The 11,073-nt window shown below is 44.6% G+C and overlaps 1 protein-coding gene across 1 annotated transcript; it reads left to right on the forward strand.

Annotated features, from left to right (window-relative positions):
- The first annotated feature begins 1,172 nt into the window (after positions 1 to 1,172).
- On the forward strand, positions 1,173 to 9,944 carry LOC107573032 (uncharacterized). Its single transcript, XM_016259473.1, has 6 exons — positions 1,173 to 1,233; positions 1,429 to 1,749; positions 1,842 to 2,153; positions 9,564 to 9,605; positions 9,703 to 9,783; positions 9,863 to 9,944. The coding sequence occupies exons 1-6, from the start codon at positions 1,173 to 1,175 to the stop codon at positions 9,892 to 9,894; spliced, it is 849 nt and encodes a 282-aa protein (XP_016114959.1). The 3' UTR covers positions 9,895 to 9,944.
- Positions 9,945 to 11,073: the final 1,129 nt, after the last annotated feature.

An 11,073-nucleotide genomic window follows, 5' to 3' on the forward strand; every position in this document is an offset into this window, starting at 1 on the left:
TTTAATAAATAAATACAATAATAAAATATATAATACATTTTAAAAGCAAGTATATTTAGATGTTTTTATTTAAAAATAAATATGTATTATACACATAGTGTGTGTGTGTGTGAGAGAGAGTGAGTGTGTGTGTGTGAGAGTGTGTGTGTGTGTGTGTGTGTGTGTGTTGGCTGTACATCATGTCACTTTATAATATTTTTCAGAGCGGTGATCTCACTGTTGAGGTTGAGCGCAGAGGTTAAAGAAAACTCGCTTGAAGAAAGAAGAGGAAGTGGCATCTTAACCCACACACAACTGATGATCTCTGGACCCAGTTTGGACTGATGGGTGTGAATTCTCACACATTCCAGTTCTTCTTCTTTGTTTCTGGTTTCTTTAATAACCTGTGTGGTCAAACTAACTATGTGTGTGTTATATTTAGTGTTGCACAAAAGTCTCGACTTAGTTCGTGGCTTAGTATAGGCTCCTTTCAGAGTCTGAGTTCCAGTGTTCATTTACTATGGAAACTTGATGTCTGAAGTCACTTATGGGCGTAATGATGATGCATATGAGAAATCCCCCTCAACAGGGCAGGAGACAAGATGATGAACAATACAAGCCAATGTACGTAGAGTATAGAAAACATTCTGCTGCGTCTAAGTACACACACTATTTGTGCAGCAGCAGCATCACAGATCTATTCGGCTAAGACTAAATACATGAACATAGGCATATCCATAGACAACTGTAAACTCTTCAGAAGTCAGAAATCAGAAAGAGCTTTGTCATCGAGTAAGGAATTAGACTTGACGTCAGAAGCTTCCAGTGCAGAAAAACTGAGATTTTTGAGATTCGTCATCAAAAATGTGTTTGTTAGCTATTTAAAAAAAATAATAATAATAATAAATATACAAATGGGGATTACGGGCTTGTCTTGACCTTTGCTCGTCTGTGTAATTGAGCTTGGTTAGTGTGGGCGGTACACTTAGTGTGACATGTTTCTGTAGTGTTTTCAGAGCTGTGATCTCACTGTTGTTACTGTGATCATCTCTGAACCCAGATCAGACTGATGATGGCTGTGAATCTGGACACTCATGCTGCTCTTTATGTGGTTGTCTGTCTGAACACAGAGAGCTGATGAGCAGAAGAGGAGCAGATGATGTTAAAGAAAGAAAGGCTGACAGAAAGAGAACATGTCTGATGAGTGTGATCTGTGTCTGCTGGGACTGATCTTTCTCTCCTCACTTCTCACAGGTAAACACATTTCTACACGCTCTTTATAGAGTTTGAACATGTTCTGATCTCAGACTCACATTTACAAACATTCTGGAGAGCGTGTTGTCTACATTAAGTGAGGTTAAAAGACTGTGTGATCTGAATCTTCATGCTGCTGTGTTAGAGGTTATCATTTATTAATATATAATATGATGAGATGTTCTTGTGTTTCAGGTATCAGTGGAGTGGATGACGCTCATGTGTTTATCAGCTCTGGTCAAAATGTCCGTCTGTCCTGTAATAATGCTCTTCCTGACTGCAAATCAACTACATGGAACTATAACAGATTCAGAGATTCAGCAGCAGTTGAACTGATCGGTTTAGGGATAAAGAAGAAAGACACAGAGAGTCATGAGAGACTGAGTTTGGGGTCTGACTGCTCTCTGAACATCAACAACATCACAAAACAAGATTATGGATTTTACATCTGCCGTCAATATGTGAATGACAAACAACAAGGAACTGATACTTATGTTTATCTGCATGTTCTTCATGGTAATTTTACGATTATGTGGTCAATTTATTCTTCATTTAAACTCTCCTGATGATTGAAGAGTGTGTGATTTGTGTGTTATTCTGTGTTTCAGTCTCTTCATCTTCATCATCCTCACAGACTGAGATCAGTGCAGGCCGCTCTGTGACTCTCTTCTGTCAGTTGTATTCCCTTGCTTGTGATGATTGGATCCGTTCTGAGAGAATTGAGCTGTTCTGGGTGAATCAGGCTGGTGTCAAACTGACGAGATCAGACTCCAGATATCAGATATTATTCTCATCAGATCACTGTATCATCACTCTGAATACAACACTCCTGAATGAAGATCACAACAGAGAGTGGAGATGTGAAGTTACTCGGAGAGATCAAGTCAAGAGCTCAGTCACATACACTGTCAAGAGTTCAGGTCAGAAACTAACTTTCCTAACTCCCTTTCAGAAAACGGACTGATACAGTTGCAGTATCATCTCAGACCACAAGAGGCTCCTATAACTGTCTAATGGAGAAATAACAGACAACACCTCGCTTTGCTGCAGCTCAGGGTCCTAAACAGCTGTTTATAGATAGAAATAGCCTTGATGGAAACACCACTCCTTCTGCTTTTCTTCATCTGATGATGGAACACATTATATTATGTTAATGAAAATATGATGTTATTATGAAGCATCTAGATTCCAGTCAGCAGCTCAAACTCTGAGACGACATCAAGACAAACTCCAGCAGCAGGTCCTACACAAGGTTCATGATCACTGACACACATCAGCAGTCTCTCACGTCACTGCTTTACATCCGACCACAAGAACATCTGCCTGCTGATTCATGAGTTCAGCACTGAAACCTCAAAGATTCATAAATACATGTGCATTTAACATGTTTTCATACACTGTCATATGTTTAGCTGCTGATGTTCTACACTTCAGTGTTCATGCAAACTTACAAAACGTCACACTTTACACACACATATCTATAAACAAGAAAGAGATCACATTGGAGAAAAAGATTCTTTTAAAATTTTTGGTAAATGGCAACCATCAGTTCCCTTTCATGGGAACTTCGAACTGCGTCCTCTAGCGGTCGCTATGGGGAATGCCTTGTCGTTACCCGTGTCTGAAGCATACATTGATAAAACACCAACAACACGTTGGCCGGCGACAGCCATGACGTCACTACCGGTGCGACTACTGACTGTTTTGTTTGAAGCGTGCATTTCTGTGGTAAGAGCGATCTCTATTTATCTCATTATGGCGAGCACTAGCAAAGCATTTAAGGATGTGTGCATCCGTGTTGTCGTTGTTTAACATCTGATGACACACAGAATCTATGCGTTATTTTTTTGGGCGAAGAGCACGTACGCGATGCCTCCGAGGGGGCAATCGGCGTGCACTGCGAGCGTTATTTCCAATGAAAAAGCTCCGCTCTCGTTTGTCTCTCTTTTCGAGGAAAGACGGACAGCCATCTGCTTCCTGTGATTCAGGACCCGCCGCTGCTGAGGCACAGAGGAGAATGAGCTTGTGGGGATCGCAGGTGGATCTGGCCAATGAGGTTGAAGAGGGGTTTTCCCTCTCACGCTCATCGGCTGTGGACAAGAATGAGCTGCTGGAGGATGATGTTATTTCATTAACTTCGTCTGATCCAGGGGCCAGTGCTCTGCTGGGTTCAGCCCAGCAAAAGCAGGAAATATCTGAGGAGGGCAAAGAAGCTGAGGCTGAGCCTTCCCAAACCTCCTGCCCTGCGTATGATGAGCTTTTGAAAGTTATGGATCGCGCCACGGTGAGGCTTTACTTGCCGTGAAGTGGGCGAAGAAAGTGACGTCGCGAGATCATCTCGATGAACGTTATTTTTCTGGCCATAACCCTCCAGCTCTGGTGAGCCTTCCTTTCTTCCTGTTTTTCATACAGAGATTGAGAAGGAATGGAAGAGGCCATTTTTCCTCACACATCCATCGATTTCAGCATATGAGTTATGCCAACATCGAGGCGAAGCGTGAAAGCGGTTATGAGAAGATGCCCCTATAGAGAGACGCTGGCCAGCCATCTCTCTATGGGTGAGACACCCTCTCTTAAGGCTCCCTTCTTAACATCTCGCTCGAATGCCAGGGCATACGCAGCAGCAGCAGGTTGGGCTGTCGCCCGCGGGTAGGGGTAGGAAGAATCGCGGGGCAAAGGAAGGTAGGTAAAAGACCTAAGGGATGTGATCCAGACAGGGCGTCAGCGCTTTTGTCCGGATCAGAGTGATACCTCAGTATCTACTCATTTCCTTCGGGGGTCTTACATCTGCCCTTATCTCCCCCTTCCTAATTCCCCTGTAACCACCATCTCTCCACCTGACCGAGGTTAGATGGGAATTTCCTGCATTACAGTCTCCTATGCTGGACCTATGATGTTTGGTTGGTTCTATGGCTTCATAGTGACCACCTTACTGATGGTCCGGACCAGAGGCTTCTTTGGACGGGGCTCCGACGCGGGAACCATGGTGGGTGAGTATGATCCATTTCTAAATATATATGTGTGTGTATGTGTATTTAATGCGCTGGTGGTTGTGTGTATAATCCTTCTGCTGGCTTTCTTTGCAGTGTTCCCGGGACCTGTGTGTTTCTGTCCATTTTCTAGGGTAGGTCCTTGATGAGCACCCCTTCTGCTGGGTTCAGAAACCGGGTGCTCGTCTTGCAGTGTTTATTTCACTTGTCGATTATGTCTTAGATGGTACGATAAACCGGGTTTCAGCTTCATACTTCCTGGATTATGCAGCCAGGTCACAGGCTTCTGCGGGAGCCTTCTTGATCATTAGGCCCCTGGCATGGCACTGCAAAGATTTTCTGGACGTCCGGATCCACATAATCCACATAAGTGGTAAGTGTGCACGTTATGCTTTGCGCACTTTCTAAAATCCACATAGGTGGTAAGTGTGCACGTTATGCTTTGCCTACTTTCTAAAATCCACATAAGTGGTAAGTGTGCACGTTATGCTTTGCCCACTTTTCTGAAACCCTGTATGGTAAGGGTTACGCGTTATTTGCCTCGTTCCCTTTCTTAGAGTTGGTTTAGACTCCGGTACCTTGGGCTCCACTCGACTAGTGTGTCTCTGTCGACACACTCTTATTCTCTTGCTTGTGATGATTGGATCCGTTCTGAGAGAATTGAGCTGTTCTGGGTGAATCAGGCTGGTGTCAAACTGACGAGATCAGACTCCAGATATCAGATATTATTCTCATCAGATCACTGTATCATCACTCTGAATACAACACTCCTGAATGAAGATCACAACAGAGAGTGGAGATGTGAAGTTACTCGGAGAGATCAAGTCAAGAGCTCAGTCACATACACTGTCAAGAGTTCAGGTCAGAAACTAACTTTCCTAACTCCCTTTCAGAAAACGGACTGATACAGTTGCAGTATCATCTCAGACCACAAGAGGCTCCTATAACTGTCTAATGGAGAAATAACAGACAACACCTCGCTTTGCTGCAGCTCAGGGTCCTAAACAGCTGTTTATAGATAGAAATAGCCTTGATGGAAACACCACTCCTTCTGCTTTTCTTCATCTGATGATGGAACACATTATTATGTTAATGAAAATATGATGTTATTATGAAGCATCTGAACGTTCATCTTCTGCAGCTCCGGTCATTATAAATTCACAGATTCCAGTCAGCAGCTCAAACTCTGAGACGACATCAAGACAAACTCCAGAGACATAATGATGTCATTCATTCAGGTCAGGACATGGGTTGTTGGTTTATGGGTTGCAGTATCATCTCAGGCCACAAGAGGCTCCTATAACTGTCTAATGGAGAAATAACAGACAACACCTCGCTTTGCTGCAGCTCAGGGTCCTAAACAGCTGTTTATAGATAGAAATAGCCTTGATGGAAACACCACTCCTTCTGCTTTTCTTCATCTGATGATGGAACACATTATATTATGTTAATGAAAATATGATGTTATTATGAAGCATCTAGATTCCAGTCAGCAGCTCAAACTCTGAGACGACATCAAGACAAACTCCAGCAGCAGGTCCTACACAAGGTTCATGATCACTGACACACATCAGCAGTCTCTCACGTCACTGCTTTACATCCGACCACAAGAACATCTGCCTGCTGATTCATGAGTTCAGCACTGAAACCTCAAAGATTCATAAATACATGTGCATTTAACATGTTTTCATACACTGTCATATGTTTAGCTGCTGATGTTCTACACTTCAGTGTTCATGCAAACTTACAAAACGTCACACTTTACACACACATATCTATAAACAAGAAAGAGATCACATTGGAGAAAAAGATTCTTTTAAAATTTTTGGTAAATGGCAACCATCAGTTCCCTTTCATGGGAACTTCGAACTGCGTCCTCTAGCGGTCGCTATGGGGAATGCCTTGTCGTTACCCGTGTCTGAAGCATACATTGATAAAACACCAACAACACGTTGGCCGGCGACAGCCATGACGTCACTACCGGTGCGACTACTGACTGTTTTGTTTGAAGCGTGCATTTCTGTGGTAAGAGCGATCTCTATTTATCTCATTATGGCGAGCACTAGCAAAGCATTTAAGGATGTGTGCATCCGTGTTGTCGTTGTTTAACATCTGATGACACACAGAATCTATGCGTTATTTTTTTGGGCGAAGAGCACGTACGCGATGCCTCCGAGGGGGCAATCGGCGTGCACTGCGAGCGTTATTTCCAATGAAAAAGCTCCGCTCTCGTTTGTCTCTCTTTTCGAGGAAAGACGGACAGCCATCTGCTTCCTGTGATTCAGGACCCGCCGCTGCTGAGGCACAGAGGAGAATGAGCTTGTGGGGATCGCAGGTGGATCTGGCCAATGAGGTTGAAGAGGGGTTTTCCCTCTCACGCTCATCGGCTGTGGACAAGAATGAGCTGCTGGAGGATGATGTTATTTCATTAACTTCGTCTGATCCAGGGGCCAGTGCTCTGCTGGGTTCAGCCCAGCAAAAGCAGGAAATATCTGAGGAGGGCAAAGAAGCTGAGGCTGAGCCTTCCCAAACCTCCTGCCCTGCGTATGATGAGCTTTTGAAAGTTATGGATCGCGCCACGGTGAGGCTTTACTTGCCGTGAAGTGGGCGAAGAAAGTGACGTCGCGAGATCATCTCGATGAACGTTATTTTTCTGGCCATAACCCTCCAGCTCTGGTGAGCCTTCCTTTCTTCCTGTTTTTCATACAGAGATTGAGAAGGAATGGAAGAGGCTCCTCACGCATCCATCGATTCCAGCATACAAGTTATGCCAACATTGAGGCGATGCGCAAAAGCGGTTATGAGAAGATGCCCCTATAGAGAGACGCTGGTCAGCTATCTCTCTATGGGTGAGACGTCCTCTAAGACTCCCTTCCTTGACATCTCGCTCGGATGCCAGGGCATACGCAGCAGCAGCAGGTCGGACTTTCGCTTCATTGCACACAATGGTGATGCTCCAAGCATATCAGGCTGACCTGCTGAAAGACCTGGATTAAGGCGGGGGCCTTTCTCCTGATGAGGTAGCTGAGTGCGCCGCACCATGGATCTCGCTCTACGTGCTACTAAGCAAGCCGCCTCTGCTAGTGGCAGGTTCATGGCGGCTATGGTAGTGACCTCTGTGGGTGAACTTAGCAGATATCGGGAAGAAAGAGAGGGGCTTTCTTCTCGATGCGCCGGTTTCGCCTTCCGTATTTTTGGTACCTCCGTTGAGACGGTGGTCGAGAAGTTCAGGGAGGCAAAGGTGTGCTCAGCGGTCTTCACAAAAGTCCAGGTCTGAGCCCGAACCTTTGGCCGAATGTCACTGACAGCCGTCTAACGTCCCAGGGGCAACTCCCATTGCAATATGGTAGAGTTGGTACTTAGTTACTTAGTGGGTTTCTGGCATGCACTCCCCTCAGCATGGTGGCGTGGGTATTATTTTTTTGGGCGAAGAGCACGTACGCGATGCCTCCGAGGGGGCAATCGGCGTGCACTGCGAGCGTTATTTCCAATGAAAAAGCTCCGCTCTCGTTTGTCTCTCTTTTCGAGGAAAGACGGACAGCCATCTGCTTCCTGTGATTCAGGACCCGCCGCTGCTGAGGCACAGAGGAGAATGAGCTTGTGGGGATCGCAGGTGGATCTGGCCAATGAGGTTGAAGAGGGGTTTTCCCTCTCACGCTCATCGGCTGTGGACGAGAATGAGCTGCTGGAGGATGATGTTATTTCATTAACTTCGTCTGATCCAGGGGCCAGTGCTCTGCTGGGTTCAGCCCAGCAAAAGCAGGAAATATCTGAGGAGGGCAAAGAAGCTGAGGCTGAGCCTTCCCAAACCTCCTGCCCTGCGTATGATGAGCTTTTGAAAGTTATGGATCGCGCCACGGTGAGGCTTTACTTGCCGTGAAGTGGGCGAAGAAAGTGACGTCGCGAGATCATCTCGATGAACGTTATTTTTCTGGCCATAACCCTCCAGCTCTGGTGAGCCTTCCTTTCTTCCTGTTTTTCATACAGAGATTGAGAAGGAATGGAAGAGGCCGCTTTTCCTCACGCATCCATCGATTCCAGCATACAAGTTATGCCAACATTGAGGCGATGCGCGAAAGTGGTTATGAGAAGATGCCCCTATAGAGAGATGCTGGTCAGCTATCTCTTTATGGGTGAGACGTCCTCTAAGACTCCCCTCCTTGACATCTCGCTCGGATGCCAGGGCATACGCAGCAGCAGCAGGTCGGACTTTCGCTTCATTGCACACAATGGTGATGCTCCAAGCATATCAGGCTGACCTGCTGAAAGACCTGGATTAAGGCGGGGGCCTTTCTCCTGATGAGGTAGCTGAGTGCGCCGCACCATGGATCTCGCTCTACGTGCTACTAAGCAGGCTGCCTCTGCTAGTGGCAGGTTCATGGCGGCTATGGTAGTGACGGAGGGACCTCTGTGGGTGAACTTAGCAGATATCGGGAAGAAAGAGAGGGGCTTTCTTCTCGATGCGCCGGTTTCGCCTTCCGTATTTTTGGTACCTCCATTGAGACGGTGGTTGAGAAGTTCAGGGAGGCAAAGGCGCGCTCAGCGGCCTTCACGAAGGTCCAGATCTGAGTCCGAACAACCCAGGGGTCCTGGCCCATCTCGGTTTGAGAATCAGAGACGGGCACAGAAGGCTCGCGCTCCTCCCCCGCCCGCATGTAGCCTAAGCCTTTGGCCGTAGGGAATAATGTCACTGACAGCCGTCTAACGTCCCAGGGGCAACTCCCATTGCAATATGGTAGAGTTGGTACTTAGTGCTCGCCATGGTTTCTGGCATGCACTCCCCTCAGCATGGTGGCGTGGGTATACCATTCCCCATAGCGACCCCTAGAGGACGCAGTTCGAAGTTCCCATGAAAGGAAATGTCTCAGGTTACGTATTTAACCATGGTTCCCTGAGTAGGGAACGAGACACTGCGTCCTCTAGGATTATTGCCATGCTTCGGACGCAAGTTTCAGATGAAGAAGTGGATGATGTGTTCTCTCGGCGCCTATTTATACTATAGTCGCACCGGTAGTGACATCATGGCTGTCGCCGGCCAACGTGCTGTTGGTGTTTTTTCAATGTATGCTTCAGACACGGGTCACGACGAGGTGGTCCCCATAGCGACCCCTAGAGGACGCAGTTTGAAGTTCCCTACTCAGGGAACCATGGTTACATACGTAACCTGAGACGTTTTCTCCCAACACCTTGGGACTGAAATAAAATGATAGTAGATGGTAGATTAATGAAGCAGTGCGAGTTCATTCATCATGTCTGTGATGTGAAGCTCTAGTATGATGTGATGTTGATGATGTTCATTATGTTTTTTATCTGAACTAACAGACATGATCACAGATCCAGCAGAAACTGAAGTCAGAAGGACTGCTGGATCATTATTCAGAGGTACCACACGTCTTTACCATGCTTTGATTTCACTCCCAGTTTCACAGATTGAGTCTGTTTTTTCTCCTGATTGTGTCTATCATCATCTTTCCTGCAGTGATTGTGATTATTGTTAAGTTTGCAGCATTTGCTGCTCCTACTGTGATTCTTCTTCAGATCATCTGTGCAAGAAGAGCTGGTGAGTTTTTCAGATGATGCACATTGATCTTTAATAATCTGAGAGCTCAGTGATGATTTTGTGTTGAATTATTTTGCAGGGAGGAAGGATTCGCAGCACCAGAGGAAATAGTGATGAATACAATATTAGAATAAATACTCGCTACAAATAACAAATTACAGCAAGATTTATCTTCATCTCAATTATATTATGAATATTTGCATGCAGCTTTCAAGGATATTTGCTGCATATACATATAATTCAGTATGTGGTTAGCCTTGATTCATCTAATTGTTGCATTAAACTTTTTACAGAAGGCTTTTTAAATGTTGTATAGTCCATTTTAACTGATGTTGTGACACATGTCTGTTAGTTATTGTATGACATACTTACAGAGGTATGTTTTTTTTTATTCGTTCACTGATCATTTCAATCCAGTGACAAATCCTTACTTATGAAAATATATGATTTTCTTTCCCACATACATCATACTATAACATGTTTTTATGTCAAATACCATACGCAGAATTATAAATTCACAATTCACAAACCTCTTCTTTTGTCTTCAGATATGTGCTGAATACTTATTTGAGTCTATTTCACAGTCTAAACGTGGTTGATAATAGACTTTAAATAGTAAAGATATTGTGCATTTTTTTCCGAATTGGCCCTTTGTGTAAACTCTTGATTACAAACATCTAAAAAATAAAAAAAAATAAAAAAACAGTGCACCTTTGTATTTTCCCTGTGTGTTATTTTCCTTCTCTCGACGCTTCACACTCCAGTCCAGCAGGGGCGCCACCATTAATCTTCCACTAGTGAAACGAATTAAGAAGATTCGTTTCACTAGTGGTGGCGAGATGAAGCCTCGTGAAGCTTTTGAAGCTTTGCAGACAGATGCGTTGAAAAGTAGTTCATTTATTTCAATGCACGCTAGCGCCACCTGCTGGTCAATGCCAATAAGCTGCAGGAAAACATTGTCAGGAGTGTGTCAGCGTTCGAATGTGCACTACATGGTTAAAAAAGACTTGATACAGTAACACACACTCTCACATAGTGAACATGTAAAATAAACGAATATATTCTTTGAAGTTTTTAATATGTTTTTTACTTTTGTAACTTATTATTTGTAAATCAGCGGTCTCAAAGCTCTGCACAGTTTAGCTCCAAACAGCTCCAACTCACACCTGCTATCTTACTTGATCTGTTATTGGTATTTCATCTTCTAGAGATAACCATATGCTTAACAATGGAATTCGGTCTGTAGATGCATTAATTAGCATTTCCTTCCATTGTGAATGTTTATCTTCT

The sequence above is a fragment of the Sinocyclocheilus grahami genome, unplaced genomic scaffold (genome assembly GCF_001515645.1).
Source record: "Sinocyclocheilus grahami isolate Dianchi unplaced genomic scaffold, SAMN03320097.WGS_v1.1 scaffold1854.1, whole genome shotgun sequence".
NCBI classification, from domain to species: Eukaryota; Metazoa; Chordata; class Actinopteri; order Cypriniformes; family Cyprinidae; genus Sinocyclocheilus; species Sinocyclocheilus grahami.

Excerpts from the sequence above, each read along its gene's own strand:
- LOC107573032 (XM_016259473.1), top strand. The coding sequence starts at position 1,173 with ATGTCTGATGAGTGTGATCTGTGTCTGCTGGGACTGATCTTTCTCTCC. Across the intron at positions 1,234-1,428 it reads TCTCTCCTCACTTCTCACAG|GTATCAGTGGAGTGGATGAC; the intron begins GTAAACACATTT and ends CTTGTGTTTCAG. Across the intron at positions 9,606-9,702 it reads TGCTGGATCATTATTCAGAG|TGATTGTGATTATTGTTAAG; the intron begins GTACCACACGTC and ends TCTTTCCTGCAG.